The 25,576-nt window shown below is 37.3% G+C and overlaps 1 protein-coding gene across 1 annotated transcript; it reads right to left on the minus strand.

Moving 5' to 3' along the window:
* On the minus strand, window positions 1–24,940 carry LOC110672344 (uncharacterized). Its single transcript, XM_021835099.2, is given in 20 exon segments — window positions 1–2,365; window positions 2,368–3,219; window positions 3,517–4,270; window positions 5,240–5,359; window positions 5,890–6,112; window positions 6,625–6,664; window positions 6,667–6,820; window positions 6,944–7,569; window positions 8,266–8,379; window positions 8,482–8,839; window positions 9,015–9,116; window positions 15,139–15,405; window positions 15,481–15,598; window positions 16,719–16,814; window positions 17,317–17,374; window positions 17,461–17,533; window positions 18,466–18,511; window positions 22,722–22,840; window positions 24,435–24,570; window positions 24,691–24,940. Coding segments are annotated over 19 exon segments (6,453 nt in total). The 5' UTR covers window positions 24,531–24,570; window positions 24,691–24,940; the 3' UTR covers window positions 1–128.
* Between the last annotated feature and the right edge of the window lie 636 nt (window positions 24,941–25,576).

The following is a 25,576-nucleotide window of genomic DNA, read 5'->3' on the forward strand; positions in this document are numbered from 1 at the left end:
TGACACTACAAAAATACTACTTCACTAACTACAAACTTTAATTTATGATGCCTATTTACAAAACCAGGACCTAAAATTTTCCCAGAACTGAATTTAATGTATATTTACACTTGATAATTATATGCCCATCATGCGTTTCCAATACTGGTTACAAAAGGCACCAACTTTCTATAGTCTCTTCTCCTTCCTAGTGCACAGTTTTCCAGTACTCTCCCCAGGATAAGACGTGTGTTTTGCAGAGCCACCTCTCTAGGTGGAATTCCTGATTCAATTGCACTTTGTGCGCCTGGTGTTGAAGCTACGCCAAACCCTGATCCCATGGCATATTGTAAGGGCCCACTCCGAGCTTTAAATGAGGTCTGAGGAGCAAGAATCTTATCATCAGCACCATTCTCATATGACCCTGGCTCATGTGGGTGGGAACCTGTCAATGAACTACAGCTCTGCAGAAGGGCTTCCAGCACACTAAGCGCCTCCCAGCACAATGTACTCTCCACCAGCTGGGACACAATTGCATACACATGTGGGCTTTGGGAAGCATCCATGGGGGTATGCTGAAGCAGCGCTTTGAGCATCAGCAGTATCACACGCTGATACTCAACTGGCCCTTTCTCCAATAGTCTTAGCAAGTGCCCAAAGGCCAAAGCTGAGTGCTTTGGAAACCATTCATTGCATAATAGTGGTGAGACACAAGCAAGGAGGTTCTCGACACTTTTGACCTCTCCTCGGGCATAAGCAACAAAAACAGTGACTAATTCATTCAATGACTTTGCTCGACACCAAAGGGCAATGTTGTTTGCAACAGAGCAAGCCTTTTGCCGCTGCTGATGAAGTGGTGAAGCAGGTGCCACTGATGTATCCCTGCCGAGCTGCAAGCAAAGCCAGGGAAGCAAGCCTGTGATGTGCATCAGGAGCCTTGTCTCCGCATCCCCAAATATAGAATCACATGAGTGCACTGTGATCTGGGACAGAACCTCAATAGAAACACCATGACTAACAGTAGACATAAGCCCTTTGAGCACAAGAGGCTGCACCCCTTCAAATGTTGGCAGATTCCCACTGGAAGATGCCAGTGATTCAATTCGTTGAAAATCCCCAATGTCACCACCATTATCAAGCTCGTCGCGAGGCATGCTTGAAAGCAGCACGTTTTCAGTTGTTCTATCTCGGAACGATAAACGGTCAATCACACGTGAGAAGAGCTCGAGCACCTGACAGTAGACGTGAACAAAATCTGTGTGCATCATTGCTACGCAACCCCAGAAGAGTTGGGGGTATAGGATCACCTTTTCTGGCTCCATAGTCTCCACCATAACTTGTAATGTCAACAAAATTTCCATGATAAATCCCAAAACTGGGGGTATTGGATTACCTAGGCATCTGTGGAGGCATCTAAGGAGTGATACACATGTATCACTTGTGACACTAGGCCGCAATGCACGGTAGATCTGGTGTGAGCGGCATGCAAGGTGCCTTGATGTGCATTCCATGGCCCATTTGAGTGCCTCAGCACCCCAAGTCTCACGGAGATCTCCTTGGAAGAAGATAGCATCAACCATACTCTGAACAAGTGCCGACAAGAGTGCTGCACTTGGAAGCTCTGTTTTATAAACTGTGGGATCCTCGTTCTCCCACATCATACTCCCTCGCTTTGACTGGACATACTTGATCAGACTGACAACCTGCTGCTTGTTCTCTCCATCACTGTTTTCTACCTCATACAGTTCCAAGTGTTGGCCTGCAAGTGAGTATAACAGATTAACAAGCAAATGTTGGCAGTGCTCTAGCACAATACCCTCTGAACTATCCATTGAAACAAATGTGACATGAAAAAGCAGAGGCAAGTGTTCACGAAAATCTTCATCATTCTCATATGCAATTTCTGCCAGTAGAATCAATGCTATATCTGCATGAGTTAGTGAATGCTGTTGATGCCCCTGCAAGGCTGACTGAAGTTCTTTGGCACTAACACCGTGCGTACTAACTCCAGGATGAAACCCGTCTTCACCAGAGTTTGGAGTGTCAATGAGGTAGTCTCCACTATCCCTAGAAACATGGCAGCTCCGCAAACTTCCTGTTGAACTTCTAACCCCCATTAAAGGACCTGACATGTTCACCAATACTGGAAGGAGCTGACCTGACCGTCCCGTAGTTACAGGAACCACATTCAACTCTGGAGGCATTGGACTTAATGGGCCAGAGACACTTCTCCCTGTCACTCCTGCTTTTCGCCAACTCAGACTTCCACTAGTGTTTCTGAGGGGACCATCAAGGGAACCACGGACAAGTAATGGTGACATGTGTGGCTGGGTATCCATGACAGATGCAATTTGGGCTGTAGCAGGTCCATGAGAGAATTCCAACAAAAATTTCCATTTGTGTCACCCTTTGTTGCACTTGGCACAACTGGTTCAATGCTATCTTCCAACACCCTTTGAGCCAATTGATAAACCAGGTGATCAATTGTGCGCTGTGGACAGATCCTTGCTAAATATAAGCTTACACGCTTTGCAACGGAGAAATATGTGGCAAATGCACCACTTATTTCAGCTGATGCGTTTGAATCACAATCTTCAATTCCTTTTGTGATTAAGAAATCTAACACTGGACTAATATTCCTAGGCTTGCTAGCAATTGTGCTCCATATTTTTTCAATTTCATCAGGGAACTGATCACCGTGTCGCCATGTTACATAGTAAAGGCTCTTCAGTAATCTTTCACTCCAACCTGAATCCTTCAGTTTCCAGAAATTGAGGTTCTCAATCCATGGAGCCATGCATGTTAAGACCTGGTGCTGTGCAATTATATCAACAGCATCCAGTTGCCTCTGCATGATCTCCTCACAAAGAAGCTGGCTTAATTCAGGGTGATCTTTGGCAAGTTTACATGAGAGCTTGTACTGGAATTGTTGGTAGGAATCAGGGAGGTTGCCAACAACAGCAGCTCCATAGCTTCCTGAGCCCTCAATGCCGTCCTCGGCCCACTCACAGACAGAGAGTGTTTCAAGCATCTGAAGGGCATCATCACGTATTTGTCTGTTTGGGTCCACAACTTTGTAGAGGATCAGGCTCAAAAGCCTCTGTATTTCACATTTTGGAATCTCTTGGCGCATGTAGACCTCAGCCAACACACTAAAGTAACCATCAGCTATAGCTGCGTCAGAATAGGAGCACTGGAAAAAAAAAAGATTATTATTTATGTCATTTGGATTGATTATCGCTGACTATGACATTGATGTTCATGACAGAAAAGAGAAGACTGGTGCAATGCAGCAAGCAAAGGCATAAGAATAATGATGGGATAAGCCTAGAGCATGAGTAGGTAACATAGGGGAATGACTGAAAGACAAAAAGGCAGAGCAAACCAGCACTTAATCATCACAAACATCTTGTGCACATGAGACATCAGAATAATACTACTAATAAATGTTCTCAATTTTGGTAAGAGAAATTGAAGTATGCAGTATCACTGATTAGCTTCATAATTTCACATGAGGATGTGATAATGCACCCCAACCAAAGGGAAAAAGGTCTAAATTTGTAAGAAGAAGATTCTTCAAAGCCAATTTTGCTAAGGAAACACGATGCTGACCACCTCTATGTCTGTCACGACCAGTAGCACCACCCCCACCTTCTCCAGTGTACTTGGAGTAAGATGGAGTTGATGGAGAGTAACCAAATGGAGCCCTAGGTGCAGGATCATTGAACAAAACATTGATCCATGCTATCACCCGGCCACTCATTTTTCTCGCATTGTCATCAAAGCATGGTCCATATAAAAGCGAAGCCATAGCATTCATGGATGCCCACTGGATTGCCTCAACTTGTTCATTCAATTCTTTATCAAATGAAATTTTGTCTATTGAATCTTTTGACCTGTTGTGCTGTGAAGCCTTGTAACGTTCAACATCACGTCGATAATCATTAACACCATCCTGCCCCCATGTACTGCCAGTTTCGTCACTCCAGGACAAGAGAAGATCAAATAGTCGCTTTCTAGTTCTGAGGTCAAACTTTTCTGATTTTGACTCAACAAATTCAGGTGCAAGAGACCTTAAAACAGAAGCAAGTGCATAACGGAGAGGTTGCATTTCTTGGAAGTTCTCATTTGTTGCTGTAAAGATCTGTCTAGTTGTTTCATCAATGAATCTTAGATAATGAAGACAGAAAACTGGTTTACGGCTCAGCATGCCAGGCCAGATTTTCTCAGCAACAGTACGGTATATATTTGCAATGTGGATTCGAAGTTCCTCACGACGAGACCTTTGAGACTGCACTCATAGAATTGGGATATTTAGTTAGTTGTCTGGATAGACACCCAAAACTTGGGAAACTAAGAAATTTAAAGAAAATGAAGCAAAGAGGAATTTTTTTTGGGAAAAAAATAACTTTTTTGCATCACATAATGATTAGATATTAATGGGCAAGTGAAATGATAGGTTTTCTCAAGGGTAAGAGTATAATCGGGCTTTGACTACCAAAGCTAAATACAATCTTCCCAAAGGGGGCAAAAAATTAAAAAAAAAGAAAGAATGACTCTAATCCTTGATTAATTCTGGAATGCAATATTGTAATGGCATGTTATTGGAATGGCATTGGCATAATGAAAAAGAACTGGAAACTCAACCACAAACAGAAAATTGAAAGATATTCTGTTTTCAAAATCAATATTCTTGAAGGGCTGCTGTAAATGAAATTCTAAGGATTCAGATGGAAAGATTCAGATGATCAACTAACTTGATGCAAGTTATCAAAATGGGTCAAACCTTGCAACTGAATCCATCCTTAAAATTTTTGTATAACACATGGAGTCCCACTTCCTTGGCACAACTTGCCCCCCATAATCTAGTTATCTTGATCATGGCATTCTCTGCTCCCCAGAAGTAGCTCACTGGCAAAAAAGTCACTGATTTAAATACCCAATCTTCCTCAAAAGATCATATGAACCCCAGGCATGAAGTCATTCCTATGCCTGTGTGCTCAATGGGAAAAAACAGCTCAGCTGTAACAATTCATAATGCTTCAAAGAGGCTCAAAACTTCCTGCTGTTGGCTATTTTTGGACCCATCTTTAACATATAGCAAAGTAACATGTTCTTCCCAACTGGACTAGCAGTTTTTTTCAATGCAATACTCAGTGACACACTAGGTATATGAGTATATGACTTATGCTTTCGTTAAGCTACAAATGACAGTCACAAAAATAACAGAAATTTCAGACACTTCATGATAAATTCATACCTTCCACTTTGGTTTTCCCTCAGTTTCTGAAGAAACTTCATCAATAAAAGACGAAAGCTCGCTAAACATGACTTCACATGCTTCCAAGTGAGAATGACCAAGAGCCATAGTAGCTGCATGCTGAAGAAATGAAAAACAATCAATTTAAACATCAGCAACAGATCTAAAATGAATTGGGCAGCTGGGATGCATGGCACAAAAGATCAATCCTTCTTATATTGTTAGCTAAAAAGGAGGAGTAAGGTGCTTGTCTACTTCCGTGCAAAACCACTTCAAACTGGTTCTGACTGCATCTCTTATAAAATATAATGCTTCTCCTCTTTCATTATGAATAGCCAAACATAGCATAAACATTCCAACAGGAATACAAAATATGAAACAGACATGCATTGGGAAAGTAAACACTTTCCTATAAAGGATTTCCACCTCAATTTAATCCACAGTGACATTACTATGCAAATTGAAACTAAGACAAATTTAATTATTTCATACCCGTTCTAGAGAGCAATGCCAGGAATCTGTTAAAACACTAGGGGGTTGCAGGGACAAAAAGAATGCCCTGATCGGATCCCAAGCTCAGTATTAATTACCTCACTTCTATAAAAACAGCGCTCTAAAATCTATAAACATTTCTTATAAGATTTACTTACTATATTTGCTTCAGATCCAGATTTTAATGAGGGGAAAATAAGATGGTAAAGATCTTTGGTTGCTACTAAGCCACCAGCTTCTCTACTATCCGGTGGGCATGAACATGCAAAAATAGCATACATAAGCCACTGATCCAGCTTGTTGTCTGCATCCTGTGACTGATGAGCCTTTCCGCCTAACTCAATAGGTGTTATATGAGCAAGGCGTTGTATAACCTTTACCCTGACAATTAAAGTTTAGTCACAATGACAATCCAGCGTATTTTTGTATTGCTGAACTTGATTAATGTGAAAAACTTGATTAAACATTAAGAAAGCACAAGAAAATTATAATCAACAGAACCATTGTACAACTCATACCTTCTGCACTGACAATTAAGCATTCATTCCTCTATATAATTTGAATCATTCAGGTTAACCTAATATCTTAATGTTATATCTTCAGTAAGTCAGAAGCACCTAACAAACTTATTACATCCCCACTCAAATACAATGTAATAAAAAATTGCACAAACTAGATACAAAATTTCAGCATCATGACTCCTAAAAGTACCAGAAAATCAAAGATCTGCATTGGGAAAACTGTAAAAAGTTAACTATCCTCTTGATATACTTGGAGGGAGCGGGAGCAATTCATCAAAGTTGGCTAATAGGCATGTACCAAGAAAACAAATATGACGCGAGCGAAAAAAAAAGAGGAGTAACATGGATATGTATAAATCATGCACTACTTACTTTGCTTCCTGAACAGAGTTTGGGCAAAGCTCAGCTGCTATTTGACAAGTTCACTAAGACACCAAGCCCACCTGTTCTTGTCAGGAGTCTCAAATATTATAGATTGAAGAGTCACTTCAGGAGGAATTGCATCAGATTCTCGTCTCAAATCAAATGGACGCCCAGAATCCCAATAGCAGTTCTGAACAATGTCATCCTATCATATTAAAAACATTAAGTTCAGAAAAAAAAGAGAAAATTTACATTCTCAAGAGTTTACCACACATAAAACTATATAAAAATGCAAAAGATGGAGAAATTAATTATTGGCATAGCTCACCCCATGTTCTTCAAGTACATCAATTAATATTGGTTCAGGTTCAAGTCTCAAACTATGGTCCACTTGCTCACATAATGTAAGGTCTCGTATATCATTCCTTAAGGCACGTACACAGCGCAATAACTCTAATGCTGTATGCCGAATCTGGCTATCCACAGAACTAAGGAAGATAAGACCCACTGCATCAATCTCAGATGCATGAAACTCAATCATTTCTGATTGATGAAAAGAAGACTTCTTAAATCCTTCATTTCCCTGCCCCCCACGCTTCGTGTCATCAGCACCAAATTCCAGTTTATCATCAAGCAAACAAGCTCTCCAAAAACGCATAAGTTCCAACAAGCGTCCCAATGAAGTTTGAATGAGAAGAGGAAATTCATCAGGAAGCCTAAGTATGAAGTTGGCCATCCCTGTCATAACTGCAAATCGACGATGGGGAAGATATCTAACAATTCTATTCAATACCTGTACAGCTTCCTCACGTACGCCAGGATCAATACTTATGCCATGTTGTGGGATTATTTCAGTAATCTTATCACTTCTTCCAACTTCTTCTATCAGGTATGGAATACACTTTAAGACTGACCGAAAGAGAAACCCTTGGGATTTTTCCCTGGTTACAGCATCTGTGAGGAGTGAGCACACAGTTTATTCGGAGTGTACCACTGCAACCCAAAGAGGAAAAAGAATACAAACAATACAAGGATGAAGAACAATCTAGCTCATGAACGGAATGGATCTTAAGAATAGTAAGTGGGCACAATGTGAAAACTGAAAAATAACACCAAAAAATGCAGACCTGTTGCCCAACCCACCCAACTACATAAGGGAAAGCGCATGAGAAGTGAGAAAAATAATTAATCAAGGTAATATTAACTCTTTGTTTATGCTTCCCACTAACCAAACGAGCTCTTTTAGAACACATTGAGCCAATTAAATTAGGCTTAATTTCAAATGGCAAGCAAGCATCATATTAGGCCAATTATGACACTCATTGACAACTGCACAGAATTCAGATTTACATATTCAGATTAACAAATAAGACCACGTTAAGCTACTACAATGCTTTCAATCAATCCATGATATTACAAAGAAAATTTATCCATCAATATGAATGTAGTAAAACAAGTTTATAAGAAAAAAAATTGCAACAGAAATAAAATTAGCCACCAGATTAGTTGACAAGGTAATATGATGCTAAAGTACATTCATGTCCAGTTATGACTTTATACAACAAATTAATGACAAACTCAGTCCTACAAATACCAATTATACACAATTTCAGAAAAGATATTACCTCAGAACAAGAGAAAAGATGTTACCTATTGTAGTCTTCGAAGAAGTCAGAAGAGCCTGATTATAGGTCCTATGACAAGATCTCAAAATTGATTCAATTGCAGCCTTAACTTTTGGTATGTAGTGGCCAATATCATGTCCTGCTTGTGGGACAGGAGTTAAAACGATGCTTACTTAGATAGTCTAAATACAATAATGAAATCATGTATTGCATTTCTTTAATATGACAAGCAATCAATTACCTCTAAATATTTCCAAGCCAACATGCTGACTTGAAGGTGACATAACAATGGCAAGCAAAGCATGAAGACCAATAACCTTTGCTTCACTCGGACTATCTTGCTTCAGCAACTCTAATATCATATGGTTCATAGCAAAATCAAGGTTATGCTCAGCAATAGTCACACAGAACTCAACTAGTTTATCGTGTTGAACATCCCGAGTAAGCATTCCTTTCCTCAGAACTGTTAAGAGTTGAGAAGTCACACTGTCTAAGTAATCCCATATACGATTTGGGGCCTGGCTAGCAGCATGAACACTCAAGTAAAACCTCAAAACTCGATGAAGACAGTCCAAGGCCATGAAACGATGGTTCTTGTCCTGTACAAACAAAACATATGCTATTACATAATAATTTTAAGTCAGAGCCCCATAAAACTATGGCCTCAACTCCTCAACAAATCAACAAGATAAGGCAGAAGCACAGTGGAAAAAATATCAACTGTATCATCCATTGACTTCCCCAAGATTTGAGTTCAACTGAACATGAACTTACTCTTAATAACTTGTAGAGTTGCTCCATGTGAGGACTTAAGTTGTTGTGGAATATTTGAGGGTCACCAAGACAGAGGAGAAGAGTCACAAGAGGGTAGCCAACCTAACACATTGAGTAATCCATGTGAGGATAAAAGAAAACTGTTAAGATATGTACCATAAATAGGCAGGATATGTGTATCTGTAGTGATTGTGTGAATATATTTAGGTGTTAAAATCGTAACTATAATTACGTATTTAATTAGGATTGTATTTCCTATTTAGTTATCCTGTACAGATTATAAATTGACATTATTGGCTTGAGAGAATAATCAAGCTCTTCAATCATTCTCAATATTCTTCTTCTGTTTCATTTTCTCATATGTTATCAGAGCCCTCGGTGGGTCTGATTTGAAATTTGAAACAAAGTCCTCATAGGGAGAAACTTTCCCTCTTTTTTCGGTCACTTTCTGGGAGTCCCTGGCTGTCACAGCCTAGCCTAGTGGACTACCTAGCCCAAGATCGACCTCTCCACTGACCGCCAGTGAAAGACTCCGGTACACGCGCCTTCACGCGCTTCTTCCCGTCGACTCGCCGGCCTCAGACGACCTCAACCATGCTGGTCCCATCACCTGTTTCTCACTTTTTTGTCACTACCTCTTCATACAGTAGGCTTTTCTGACGTATTTCTGAGCAACATTTCAGTGTGCTTCTCTTGCCAACATGTCTGAGATTGAGGAGTCCTCCAATACAGCCTCCAACACAGGTTCTGAGATTCTCACACTCATATCCAACACAGGTTCTGAGATTCTCAAACCCATATTTTCTTCCATTGGTAATTCACCAACTATTACTACTGTTAAATTAGTAGGAAGTCAAAATTATATGTCTTAGGCTGCATCAGTGGAATTATGATTTATGGGGCAGGAGTATGATGACCATTTGGTTAAAAATGCCATAGATATAGCTTTAACAAATAGAGCTAATTGGACTAAGATTGATGCTCAATTATGTAGTCTCTTATGGCATTCTCTAGACTCAAAATTACTTAATATTTTTTAGTCTTGTAAAACCTGTTGCAAAGTCTGGACTAAGGCAAAAACCTTATGTACAAATGATGTGCAGCGTATTTATAAGGTAGTATCAGATATGGTTCATCTGCAGCAAAATCAACAAGATATATCTAGTTATTTGGGACAGGTAAAATCACTGAAAGATGAATTTAATTCTATTATGCCATGTACTGATAATATTTCCAAGCAACAGAGGGATAGGTTCTTCATGGTTTTGGCATTGATTAGGCTAAGACCTGACCTTGATTCTGTTAGAGACTAGATATTAACTAGTCCGATTATTTCTACGCATCTCACTTAATAAGAATAATTTCTCTGGAATTGAATTTTCAGTTTTAGCTGCACAAAGTGGAAACCAACCGAGACAGGGTACTTATCAGAGAGGCAAGGGTAAAAGGCTCCATTGCACTTATTGTGATAAGAGTAATCACACTTGAGACACTTGTTGGGCCCTTCATGGTCGACCACCATGCCCCATTCAGTCAAATAATGTGAGCCGATCAACTGCTCATATGGCTCAATCTGGTGAAAATGGTATTCTTCCATTACCTGATGGAAAGGATCAGGTGTCAGATTCATCTTATTAACTGGAACTGATTACAAGGAGTATTTGCAATATCAAACAGCCAAACAACAATCTTCTTGCAGTGCTCATTCTGGTAATTCCTTTGCTTGTCTAACACAGTCTTTGCTTACTGGTCTATGGATCCTCGACTTTGGTGCTTCTGATCATATATTTGGTAACAAAAGTCTTTTCCCATCTCTAGTTTCTCCTTCGGTTTTGTCTAAAGTTACTTTAGCTAATGGTTCACAAACTTTAATTAAGGGTATAGGAGAAGTAAAAATCTTTCCATCTATTCCTTTAACTACAGTTTTGTTCACTCCAGAATGCCCATATAATTTAATCTCCATTAGTAAATTGAATAAAAATCTCAATTGTTCTATCACCTTTATAGCTGACTCTATTGTTGTGCAGGACCAGAGTACGGGGAAGATGATTGGAGTAGGATGTGAGTCACAAGGGTTGTACCATCTTTCTACTTCAAATACTTTGGTTGCTCTTGCCTCTACCACTTCCGCTGATCTTCTTCACAATCGTCTGGGTCATCCGAGTTTTGCCAAATTGCAAAAACTAGTTCTTAGTCTTTCTAGTTTATCTTCTTTTGAATGTGAGTCCTGTCAACTTGGGAAACAAAGTCGTGTTTCCTTTCCTAAGAGAGTCAATAATAGGGCTAAGTCCATGTTTAAAATTGGTCATTCAGACATTTTGGGTCAAAGTTGTGTCAGTACAACTTTGGGATTCCATTATTTTGTTACTTTTGTTGATGATTATTCTCGTTGGACTTGGTTATTTTTAATGAAGACTTGTTCTAAATTATTCTCTATATTTTAAAAATTTTTACTGAAATACGTAATCAATTTGGTATTTCTATTAAAATACTTCGTAGTGACAATACAAAAAAATATTTGTCTATTCCCTTTACTCATTTCTTATCTTCTCAGGGTATTACTCACTAAACTTCATGTGTTTATACCCCTCAACAAAATGAGATTGCCAAACGAAAGAATCGTTATCTAGTTGAGACTGCCCGCACTTTACTCATTCACCATAATGTTCCTCTTCATTTTTGGGGAGATGCTATTCTTACTGCTTGTTACTTAATTAACTGAATGTCTTCTTCTGTTTTGCAGAATCAGAGTCCTTATTCCATTTTGTTTCCCGACCAAGATGCCCCATCAGTTGTCCCTGCGTGTATTTGGTTGTATTTGTTTTGTTCATGATCACACTCCTGGCAAAGACAAACTTCAGCCCAAATCAATAAAATGTGTCTTTTTGAGATATTCTAGACTTCAAAAAGGTTACAAATGCTACAATCCACTTACAAATAAATACTTTGTGTCAGCTGATGTAACCTTCTTTGAAACATCTCCCTATCTTTCCTCCAACACTGCATCCAAGGTTTTTATTCTCACCGCCTTACAAGTGCCTACTCTTTCTCCACCACCAATCAGTCCACCACCTCTACACATCTACTCACGTCGTCTTCATCCTCTCACTAACACCATTGATGTTTCTTTGCTTGATACAGGTACAACACCGGCTCCTGGTGACTCTCGCCCTCCTTCATCTTCACCTATTCCGGTCTCGCCTTCAATAAACGATGCTACCCCTATTGCCATCCAAAAACGTATTCGTTCGTCTCAAAATCCTCATCCTATTTATAATTTTGTGAGTTATCATCGTTTGTCTCCTTCCTATTATGCTTTGGTCACCACTTTGTCTATTGTATCTGTACCTAAGACTGTTAGAAAAGCTTTGGAACATCCAAGATTATGTAATCAATGGTTGAAGAGATGACTGCTCTCCATAACAATGGCAATTGGGATTTGGTGCCACTATCGAAGGGCAAATCCACTGTTGGCTGTCGATGGGTTTATATAGTCAAGATGGGGCCTGATGGCCAGATTGATAGACTTAAAGCTCGCCTTGTTGCAAAGGGCTATACTCAGATCTTTGGCCTCGATTACAGTGATACCTTTTCTCCTGTGGCTAAGATTGCCTCGGTTCGCCTTCTTATTTCCTTAGCTGCCATCCATCACTGACCACTTCATCAACTGGATATCAAAAATACCTTTTTACATGGCAAGCTAGCTGAGGAAGTTTATATAGAGCAACCACCAGGGTTTGTTGCTCAGCGGGAGTCTAGTTTGGTGTGTCGCCTATGGCGTTCTTTATATGGCTTGAAACAATCTCCGAAAGCATGGTTTGGACGGTTCAGTACTGTAGTCCAACAATTTCGAATGTCTCAGAGTTAAGTTGACCATTCAGTATTTTTCCACCATAATGGCCATGATAAGTGCATTTATCTCGTCGTTTATGTTGATGACATTGTTATTATAGGAAATGATCATGTTGGGATCTCAAAACTCAAACAACACTTGTCCAGTCATTTTCAGACTAAGAATCTTGGGAAGCTAAAGTATTTCTTGGAGATTGAAGTGGCACAATCCAAGATAGGTATCGTCATTTCTCAAAGAAAATATGCTTTGGATATATTGACAGATACGGGCATGTTAGACTGTAGACATGCAGATACTCCTATGGATCCAAATGTCAAACTTGTTCCTGGACAGGGGGAGCCATTGGAGGATCCTGGTAGATACCGGAGATTGGTTGAAAAACTCAATTATCTTACAATCACATGCCCAGACATCTCATTTGCTGTAAGTGTGGTCAGTCAATTCCTTCAAGTACCATGTAGTAGTCATTGGGATGCAGTTATTTGGATACTCAGATATATTAAAGTAGCTCCAGGACAAGGCCTATCATATGAAGACAGGGGTCATTCACAGATTATTGGTTACTCAGATGCAAATTGAGCAGGTTCTCCTTCAGACAGACAGTCTACTTTAAGATATTGCATTATGATTGGAGGTAATTTGATTTCTTGGAAAAGTAAGAAGCAAGATGTGGTTGCTAGGTCAAGTGCAGAAGCAGAATGTCGAGCTATGGCTTTGGCAACTTGTGAACTTATATGATTGAAACAACTTCTCCAAGAGTTGAAGTATGGGGAACTTAAACAAATGCAGCTAATCTGTGACAATCAAGCTGCACTTCACATTGCCTCTAATCTAGTGTTTCATGAGAGAACGAAACATATAGACGTGGATTGTCATTTCATCAGACAAAAGATTGAATCTGAGTGTATTACCCCTAACTTTGTTAGCTCAAATGACCAATTAGCAGATATCCTGACAAAATTTCTCAGAGGCTCTCGGATTGAATATATTTGTAATAAGCTTGGAGCATATGATTTGTACGCTCCAGCTTGAGGGGGAGTGTTAAGATATGTACCATAAATAGCTAGGATATGTGTATCTGTAGTGATTGTGTGAATATATTTAGGTGCTAGAATCGTGGCTATAATTACGTATTTAATTAGGATTTTATTTCCTATTTAGTTGTCCTGTATAGATTATAAATTGACACCATTGGCTTGAGGGAATAATCAAGCTCTTCAATCACTCTCAATATTCTTCTTCTGTTCTATTTTCTCACAAAAACAAAACCATAAATGAGTATTGGGAATGTGTGTGGGAGGGACATAGTGTAGAAGGAGAAGGAAATTTCACACAAATTAATAACAAAGAAATGAACTAAAAAAAAAATCAGGATTCAAAAGGAATTAAAATGCAATATAACAAGGGAATAAAGTTTCAAACGTTGGCTCAATGACAGAGTTTACGGGAAATAGCAAAGAGAGATAACCAAAAAATCATAAGAATGTGCATAAAACTTCCACAACCATAGATCTCACCCTCCCATCCAGTGTCTTCATGACCTAAGAGAAGCAGGATAAACTACAGCCATTGCAATAAGGTCATGCTGATGACTGCTAAAAGTCAAATTTTGCAATTAAAAAGCTGGTCCAAGTTCAACCCAGTGGAACCTCATGTTTGAGTCAGTTACCCAAGCTCAAAAATCAACATGACTGTAGTTGTGGCATTCACCATTACAAAAATTCACAAGATATTGTGGTATTGATCAGCACTAGCAAGTTGAATAATGCAGTCCATTATGAGCGATTGAGCTAAAATTTATGATCACGATGTAATATAAGCTTTAAGATGTGTAAGGGGCCAATTTGACCTCAGAAGTGAATTGGGAGTCATGGAACTAAAGCTATAAAACCACTGCAGATTAAAAAATTCTAAAATCTCTATAAAAACTTTGAGAGATTCAGGATTTCAGAATTCAGAATGCTAGCTTAGGAAAAAAAATCTTACCACAGAAGATTAAGCCTAAGAACTAATTAGTTAATCTGCAGATTCATTTAAATGGCACATATAGGGCTTTCAAAACTAGTTATTTCATCAAGAAATTCATTAAGCAACTTTTTCATGCTTTGGAATTGCACAGTATAATCAACCTAGAGAACAGCAGGAAGCAAGCATCTCAAAATTTAGAAGCAAAAAGAATTCATGTAAAAGAAACCAGTTTATATTTTACTATTAAAACAACCAAAAGTTTGGAATTTAGAAAAAGAAGTAGATGATCTGAGATGCACTCACAGCTATATGTTTACTTTGTTTGTCCATCCAATGCATAAGTTGTACTCTTATCCTCCCGACAGCTTCATACCACAGTGTAAGTGCATTTTCTACACCTAAAGGGGGCCAGTGGCTTTTTCCACCATCTGCTAGTGGAGAAAGGATATTTGAGAGCATATTACATAGCGCATGGTAAAGCTCACTCTTGCGTTTATGTGGAGCACGGTTAAGAGGGTTTGCTTTTGCCACAAAGGAAGCTGACGCATTCAATCCTCCTTCAGTTTTAACCTGGTATTTCAAATTTATTGTTGAGTCCTTGTTTCCATGCCATTTACCTTGTGGACAAGTTAATTATATACATACCCAAAGTTTCAGATAACGCATCCCATTGATAATGCTCAGTGTTTCACTTCGGACAATGCTAGTATCAATCCGACGAGTGTTCAATTCCATAAAAAAGCGCTCAGTTACAGAACTAAACCTGTAGAAGGAAAAAATGAAAACTATAAAATTGTATAATATTTTACTTTAGAAGTATGGAGAGGGAAAATAACAAAATTGGAGAGGGAAAATAACAAAATAATACCTGCACCTGCTTCTAACAACAGATTCTTTGACAGTACTTGAGCCATGATCCGGTCAACTAAAGAATGCATGTTTTAACTACTCAAACTATACCTTTAATTGAAGATCAAATGCTAGAAAAGAAAGGATAAGATGGAATATTCTCCCCCTCTTTTTCTCTCTCTCTCTCCTTTTCACCCTAAGTCAATCCTAAAATCTCAAATGCTACAATAGGATTAGGCTATGTTAACTGCTACTTAGTACTTCATATATAGTTCCACAACTTAAACTTATGAAATTCAGATGCAATCACAAAACTTTCTATAGAACTGAACAGGACTGGATGCAAGAAGGAAGACTCTGATATTCCATTTATTATTGTATGCTACAATCTCTCAATTAATAATATCAATTCCTCTTAAGAATATCTGAGCCTATACAGAAGTCATAATAGATAGATTATGCATTTCCATTTCCATTATTTTCATTTCATCACTTGTATTTCAGATAGGATTCGAAAATTGGATGAAGACATAATTAAATGGATACTATAACATAAAAAAAACCCAAAAGGAAAAGATAGAGAAAGTTTAAGCATTTGGATAAGAGAAAACAGAAGCAGCAGTGGTTCCATATATAGAGTACTCAACTATATAAGAGTAAGTAATAATAACAGTTATTGTCAGATATTTATGCCTGTAGAATATCATTCCACAAAATATGACACACATAATTATTCTGCCTAGAGAATAAAAAAGTCAAATAAATGCCCAGCTGAAAAGAAATAGTCAATATATGCCCAACTGGATCAAGGATGGACCTATGGAAAAGCTAAATTAACCTTAAAACGAAAATGTACTGACTACTGACATCATTTATTCAGAAAAGCAAAACCAAACACGTAATTAGAGAAGTAACATAAAACAATTTGAACAATAAAATATTATAAGAAAAAAAAAAAAGAAAACCTTTCCTGTTATCAATACTCTGAATTGAAGAAAAATACTCAATGTAAGGAATCAAAATTTGTGGATCACCTGATGCGAGATAAGGCACCTAAGAGTTGAGCAACTAAGTCCAGAAGGAGGCCTCGTAAATCGACCAATGAGGGATATTCAATCTGGCCTACAACCCTGCAACAAGAATTTACTGAGTGCATGCCAAAATAGATGAGTACAAGAACATTTAAGATTGATGGGGCACATATTTTATGATTGATTTTCAAAGTTTTGATTTATGCATCCCTAGCAATAGAGAGGCAGGAGTTAATTCTCGAATGCGTGCCTTTTTGCTTCAATCTAGATCAAGGAGGGGATTGCTGTTCTCAGTTAAAAGTACTACCAACAGTTTTTGTAAAACAATCTGAAAATTTCATTTGATCATATATCTTATTCCAACATTTAAGAGAAAACCATGAATGCAAATTTCGCAGTTAATGCAGCTCATACAAAATTTTCCACAAAAGAGACTTAAGATTTAACAACCAAAGTAGGAAAGACAGTTCTGAGTTTAGCAGTGCCATGAAGAATCATCCCATTTTGCATTTGATATGCGCAAGAAATTAGGTTGCAAGTGAAGCAGATATTTTAAGTCGCCTGCTTTAAAATTTCCTAAACTAATCTATAGCAACCTCACCTGTCAGCATTGATAAGCCAGTCAAAAACAAAATTTTCAAGCCCAGACCAAAGCTTCTCTGCAGTGAAAACAAGATATTATATTTCACTGGCATGAAGTACAAACTCAAAATAGAAAAGCAACAAAAGAATATCATGAACAAACCAGTAAGTGCTTCCTGAGGGCAGCACTCCACAAAACGAATACATGCTGAGCAAAAAATACACTCCACTGCAAGCTGATCCCATGTGAAGATAATATTAAGCTCTAAATCAAATAAACATATTTATCTGAACCAGAGAATGTATGGCCTACTACATTCTCTACCAAATTAATAAAAAGAAAAAAAATTAACCACTCTGAAAACAAATGAGATAATTATATTTCACCATATAAGTGATCATAATCTAAGATAAGAAGTTACAAGGGCACATTGTTTTTCCTTCTAACATATGAATCATTCATAAGGAAAACATCAGAAGTGAGCTCCTGGATAACAAAACAGCCTCACCATCTTCTCGCACATCAATTACATCATTGCTAAACCATGGACTGCTGTTCAGAATGACTCATCATCTCGAATTCCCTAGAATAACAACAAATGAAAACCCTAATGGGCTAACATCATATATGGCTGGGAGGAGGGAAATTAGAAAGGAAGGAAAGTCACAAAGTGAAGGAAGGATTTAGGATGGAATGGGGCTTGAAATTCATTTTATTTGTTATGTTGACAAAGGAAGGAAAGGAAAAGATTTTATAATTATTTATTGTAAGGGGGAAAAAACCTATTGGCATGTGCTTTGATAGGTTAAAAACAAGGGAAAAACTGGAAAGCAATGCCTCTATTTCAAGTCCTCTCTAATTCTACCATTCTAGAAGGGTGAGAATATGAGCCCAAATTACAGGATGCTTGATTTAAACTTTTCTAGGCTACTTGAATTTTAAGAAACACTAACCAAGCAATCCATTTGAATGTGTCAGGATGAAGTTTTAGCTCCTCAACAACTATGAGTGCAGGTACATTTAAGGACACCCAACATTTCTCTTTTTTGTAGAAACACATGTTACTAAAAACACACACACTCTCTGTTATGAACAAAACTATGACTTTTAATAAATAAACTACCAACTGTATTAGTGATTCGTGTAATTTGGTATTCCTTAACCAACCTTTCTTTGGAAGGTAGACGCATCATTTGCACCTTTGGGAGATTCACTGCAACAAAAATCGAATGGAGAAAAATTTTATCAGAGAACAATTACCCACTAGAATAAATGAAGAGGATATTTAATATCTGAGTTAGAGACTTAAGAACTGACAATGCAGACTTAGCTATTGCATTGCTTTCTATTATGCTAATAAAGAAAAGTACCTTTTGTAAACTTAATTTCATACTGTCTCCAATTCATTTTGTAGTTCATTTTCCTTAATCTTATGCTCCATTTGTTCCATAGAATTGAAAATATCTTTCATGGAAAACATATTTTTCAGAAAATGACAACTACAAATTATTTTCTAGCATTTAGAGCACACTAATGAAAATTCATTCTTGTTTAATAAATAAAAATATATAACTGTGAGGATGTTTAGACCTATGAGGACTTTATACTATTCAAACATTTTTTAAGAAGACACTCAATTTTAATCTACTTGGATAGAAGATGAAATTTGCAAAGAAAGGGTCTATTGCAACAGCTTGAAACAATCAGTGGATTATAACTATGTGCCTAAGTAGATCCTTGGTGATCTTCTTCCCCATTGTGAATTCATAGAAGTCCAAAAAATAACTTTCCTTTTCTAAAATGAAAATTTGTTTTATTTGATAATAGCTTAGTTTTCCTTTTACTAGAAAAAATGTTTTGATCAATTTTTCTCCATGACCCAAACATAGAATTTAGAAATATATTACTAAGAAAATAATTCTGCAAAACAATGGAGCCCTAATGTAATGTATGAGTTCATTTGTACCATCCAACAATTCACATGCATTTCTCAAATAACAAGATATTGATAATTTCAAAGTAACCACAACTAATGCAAATCACATTTTCTTAGCAAATGAAAAGTGAAATATTTTGCTTAATAAACGCTTGCAAGAATATTCCTCGTCATATTGATTGATCAAGCCACATAAGGCTAAAGACTTTTGTAGTTCATTTTCCTTAATCTTATGCTCTATTTGTTCCATAGAATTGAAAATATCTTTCATGGAAAACATATTTTTCAGAAAATGACAACTACAAATTATTTTCTAGCATTTAGAGCACACTAATGAAAATTCATTCTTGTTTAATAAATAAAAATATATAACTGTGAGGATGTTTAGACCTATGAGGACTTTATACTATTCAAACATTTTTTAAGAAGACACTCAATTTTAATCTACTTGGATAGAAGATGAAATTTGCAAAGAAAGGGTCTATTGCAACAGCTTGAAACAATCAGTGGATTATAACTATGTGCCTAAGTAGATCCTTGGTGATCTTCTTCCCCATTGTGAATTCATAGAAGTCCAAAAAATAACTTTCCTTTTCTAAAATGAAAATTTGTTTTATTTGATAATAGCTTAGTTTTCCTTTTACTAGAAAAAATGTTTTGATCAATTTTTCTCCATGACCCAAACATAGAATTTAGAAATATATTACTAAGAAAATAATTCTGCAAAACAATGGAGCCCTAATGTAATGTATGAGTTCATTTGTACCATCCAACAATTCACATGCATTTCTCAAATAACAAGATATTGATAATTTCAAAGTAACCACAACTAATGCAAATCACATTTTCTTAGCAAATGAAAAGTGAAATATTTTGCTTAATAAACGCTTGCAAGAATATTCCTCGTCATATTGATTGATCAAGCCACATAAGGCTAAAGACTTTTAGGACCATCAACACTAAGTCAGTGTCCACACGAATAGGATAAGATAATTGACGCGTGGCCTCCACTATTCAAGTTAACACCAAACCTAATAAATCTACATAGGGACCGCTGCGTACCGCGTTCCAGGTAACTATGGTCAAGCCCCCATCCATTTTTTTTAACTTAATACCAAACATTGTAAACCTACATAAGGTAGCTTTTCATTTTCATAATTGCCATCTACATGCAATAACCTAGCACTTAAACACACTTCAGCCATTAAAATGTGTTGCGCTTTTGAGATACCTCTAGACAAACTTTCTCAATGGACTTACACTAGCAGACTGATCAATCCCTAGGAAATGTAGTACTCAACTTAAACCTCCTTATCCCATAAAAATAATAATCCTACTATATCTCCTTCTCTAAATGACCTTATCTTCGGACATTTAAATGTTTCCAAATCAGGAAAAAATTAAATTGCTGTACAGGCATACCATCTTTATTACACAATAATCTCATCTCTTCTTCTCTTTTGTCCAATTCTTTCTTTTTCTAAATTTATCTTCTCTCTTTCTCTCTAATGGACCTACACTAGCAGACTGATCAATCCCTAGGAAATGTAGTACTCAACTTAAACCTCCTTATCCCATAAAAATAATAATTCTACTATATCTCCTTCTCTAAATGACCTTATCTTTGGACATTTAAAAGGCATACCATCTTTATTACACAATAATCTCATCTCTTCTTCTCTTTTGTCCAATTTTCTCTCTCTCTCTCTCTCTCTCTCTCTCTCTCTCTCTCTCCCCATTAAGGTTTAATTGATTTGAGTTAAACTTTCCCTTTGCCCCCAAAAGAAATATGCTAAAGTTCCAATTGCACTTCTACGCTTTCCCATCCACATATTATGGGAACATGGAGAAAGCGCCCATATGGACACATAGCAAAATGTAAATCAAGGATTATGATAGACTGTAACACCCTAGGCAAATCCCACATCGACAAAACACGGGAGAGATACTGGGTTTATAAGTTGGTGGTTCGTAACCCCTATTGACGCGTTTTAAAACCGTGAGGGCTTCGGCTCAGAGCGGACAATATCACTAGTGGGTCGGGCCATTACATTTGTGGTATCAAAGCCGCTCCGCGTGCAACCTTGAACGATGGTGGGGCAAACCTCAGCGAGGACGCTGAGTCCAATAAGGGGGGTGGATTGTAACACCCTAGGCAAATCCCACATCGACAAAACACGGGAGAGATACTGGGTATATAAGTTGATGGTTTGTAACCCCTATTGACGCGTTTTAAAACCGTGAGGGCTTTGGCCCAGAGCGGACAATATCACTAGTGGACCGGGCCATTACATTTGTGGTATCAGAGCAGCTCCGCGTGCAACCTTGAACGATGGTGGGGCAAACCTCAGCGAGGACGCTGAGTCCCATAAGGGGGGTGGATTGTAACACCCTAGGCAAATCCCACATCGACAAAACACGGGAGAGATACTGGGTATATAAGTTGATGGTTTGTAACCCCTATCGACGCGTTTTAAAACCGTGAGGGCTTCGGCCCAGAGCGGACAATATCACTAGTGGGCAGCGAGGACGCTGAGTCCCATAAGGGGGGTGGATTGTAACACCCTAGGCAAATCCCACATCGACAAAACACGGGAGAGATACTGGGTATATAAGTTGATAGTTTGTAACCCCTATCGACGCGTTTTAAAACCGTGAGGGCTTCGGCCCAGAGCGGACAATATCACTAGTGGGCGGAGCCGTTACATTTGTGGTATCAGAGCCCTCACGGTTTTAAAACGCGTCAATAGGGGTTACAAACCATCAACTTATATACCCAGTATCTCTCCCGTGTTTTGTCGATGTGGATTTGCCTAGGTGTTACAATCCACCCTTATGGGACTCGGCGATTTGCCCCACCATCGTTCAACGTTGCACGCGGAGCGGCTCTGATACCACAAATGTAATGGCCCGGTCCACTAGTGATATTATACGCTCTGGGCCAAAGCCCTCACGGTTTTAAAACGCGTCAATAGGGGTTACAAACCATCAACTTATATACCCAGTATCTCTCCCGTGTTTTGTCGATGTGGGATTTGCCTAGGGTGTTACAATCCACCCCCCTTATGGGACTCAGCGTCCTCGCTGAGATTTGCCCCACCATCGTTCAACGTTGCACGCGGAGCGGCTCTGATACCACAAATGTAATGGCCCGGTCCACTAGTGATATTGTCCGCTCTGAGCCAAAGCCCTCACGGTTTTAAAACGCGTCAATAGGGGTTACAAACCATCAACTTATATACCCAGTATCTCTCCTGTGTTTTGTCGATGTGGGATTTGCCTAGGGTGTTACATAGACAAAATTGAGATTGAAAATAGAAACAAACATTTAACCACATGAATGAAAATTCTTGTTCCCCTTGCAAAATGTAGTTAATTATTGATCTTTTAACAATTAAATTCATCATTAATAAACGTCATTATGTAATATAATTGTAAAAAGAAACTCCAGGTTCAGGGTGTGGACTGTAGACTTGTAGTAACCTACCTTTCTCTCCATCTAAGAAGAGCTTCTAAAAGAGGCACAGGAGTGTGTCGAGCAACCATAGCCAAGGAATCCAAAACCTGTTCATAGGCAGGGTCTGATGGTCGAAGGTACTGTCCATCCTGCATATCCCCAGGTAGCATCAATAAGAATACTGAACACATTCAGTAAATTTCAACCAAAATTAGCAGTACCTTTAAAACCAAAAACACCAAACTAATGCAACAATAATACAATGGCAAAATCTTCTGCCCTCTTCAAGCAAGAACATCTAAAATCCAGCTTTAATAAATCCTTCAAAAATTTTTGGCGAGTTCTTTGGAAATGCCTGATAATTGGTTCTAAATCATGGACCAAGCAAAAAAATAATGAAAAGAAAATGGCTATAAGACTCATGTTCTATAGCCAGAAACACAAAAGTTTCATATACCCTTATTACCTCTCCTCATATGTAGCAAGTCATTGTTGTTAACCTTCCTAGCTAAGAACTGAAAACCAAATAAAAATTTTAGTTGGGAAAAAACCTTAAATTTGAAACAAAGTTAGCAGAAGGAAAAGGTTTGCATTAGGAGAGCTTGTGAATCACTGGCAAAAGGATTTACAAGAGCACACTTCTAAACTTTTGGAAGCCCAAATTCCCATAATAATCCTAGGTGAAGGGAAAAAAAGAAATAAGAATATTTGCCAAAGAAACAATATCCTCCATTTAACAAAAATTGAGAAAACCAGCAACTATTAGTATTGTAAAATAATTCTTCCAAGTTTGAAAATTATCTGTAGCTTTTTTGCAATAATAGAACACGAATTACAGAAGAGTACAGGAGAACTAACAAAATAGGAGCAGAGAATCGGTAAGCAAAACATAATCATGTATCTTTCTCATACCACACAAGTCAATGTGCCATCAAGAGGCTAAGGCTTCCTCCTTTAAATTTCACTGACACCTTAGGCAAATCAATTTATCACCTCTAAAGTTCATTGATAACTACCACAACCGTGTAACTGGTTCAGAGACCAGAAACAACAAATACATGTGCGAACATGTACAATAGAAACAGTGGACTTCAATTTCAAATTCCATGAGATTTGTACTGGATGAATCATCTCAACAAAATAAGCAATTAATTGATTACTAAAACAAGTACAATGTAAATCTTTATAAGTCAACTATAGAAAGACCCTTGACTCTCCCATGTCAAATTTTCAATCAAACTTCACCACATCCTTGGTATTCCATGTTGGGTCAAGAAGTCAAGCAATAACTATTTCTACCCATCAAAAAATAATTTGGTGTCAGTATCACCAAAACCCATCATCACCTTTTAAGAAAGATGCTGGGAGCCACAGATATATAAAATTTGCAACAATGACATTTCTGAGAGATTAGTACTATTTGAGAGAAACATCAAATGTAGATCCTAATTCATAGTACTGACAACTTAAGCATGCCACTAGAAAAAACCTCAAGTTTTACTAAACAAGCAGTAGTGGTAATTCTAAACAAATGAAAAAAAGAATCCACCATGAAAACAATATCGTCCAAATTGCAATCTACCCATGAATACTTTTCTCCCAACCCACAAAAGTAACAATATCCCACACTTCTATTTTGCAATTTCTTCATTCTCTATCATGTTCCAAGAACAGAAACCCAATCTTACACAGAATCCCAAACGTATATAACGAGTGCAACAAAAGAGAAGGAACACTACTGACCTGAGCTTGAGCAGTTTCGAAGCGACGCCTGGCCAGCGGGAGGAACCGCTGCAGTAGCGCATCAACAATCAGCTTCGCAGCGCTTCCTGCTTTCATTTTTATTGTAATTGACCAAGTACTACACACAAAAAACACCCTAACACCCCAAAGAAAAAAAGAAAATTAGTTCCAGAAAAAAAAAGGGATTTACATGAAGAAATAGTGAATCAGGACTGAAGAGTGTGAATTTGATTAAAATTAAGAGAACGGAAAGAACCTGAAAACCCTTTTAGGGGTTTGGTAAATGATTGCTTTAAGCTGTAGCCATTGCTGGTTTAGAGGATCTAGCACCACGAACAACAGAACCTCTGTTTGATCGATCGAGAAATAATTAATTTAAACTGAAGAGAAAACGATGGATCGTTTAAACGTTTTGTTCTTCTGTGACTGTGAGATCGCATTGAAATTTGATCGTTAATTCTTTCAGTTGACGGGTAATTTCCGTTTATGGCTGTTAATGCAAACCGGGAAAAAAAAGGCCCTAAATTTTTATAAAATAATAATTTGTCATGTAAATTGAAATTAAAAAATGTTATTAATATAAATTAAATTTTAATTATCATATATTAAAATTTAAGGTCAATTATAATAAAGTTCCTATATTATAATCATACTTATTAATTGATTTCTATTTTAACAATTACATTAAAAAATTAAAAAAATTAAATAAATTCATAATATCAATACACCGTTAAATAAATTCAAAATTAAATTTAAGGTTAAATAAATATATATACTTTCTATTTAAAGTTAAATAAATAATTATTTAATAAAATATTATTTTTCATAATTTTTAAATTTTAAAAATTATTTATTATTTTTAATTAAAATAAAAATTTTAAAGAAATTAAAAAACATGACAAATAAAATTTTATTTTTAAAATAGAGAAAATAATATTTTATTAGAAAATCATGTTCTTATTTGAACCAAAAGAACTCCATTGAAAATACAAGAAGTTAATTTTTTTTTTTCCTTGAAACATCCCTATTAATTCTTCCATTAGTCCAATGTTAAATGATAATCTTATCCTCATAAATTTAATCCATAAATCACTAACCCTAATTAAGTGAAACGTTAAAAGATAACCTTATCCTCATAATCT

Source organism: Hevea brasiliensis, chromosome 16 (assembly GCF_030052815.1).
Source record: "Hevea brasiliensis isolate MT/VB/25A 57/8 chromosome 16, ASM3005281v1, whole genome shotgun sequence".
NCBI classification, from domain to species: domain Eukaryota; kingdom Viridiplantae; phylum Streptophyta; class Magnoliopsida; order Malpighiales; family Euphorbiaceae; genus Hevea; species Hevea brasiliensis.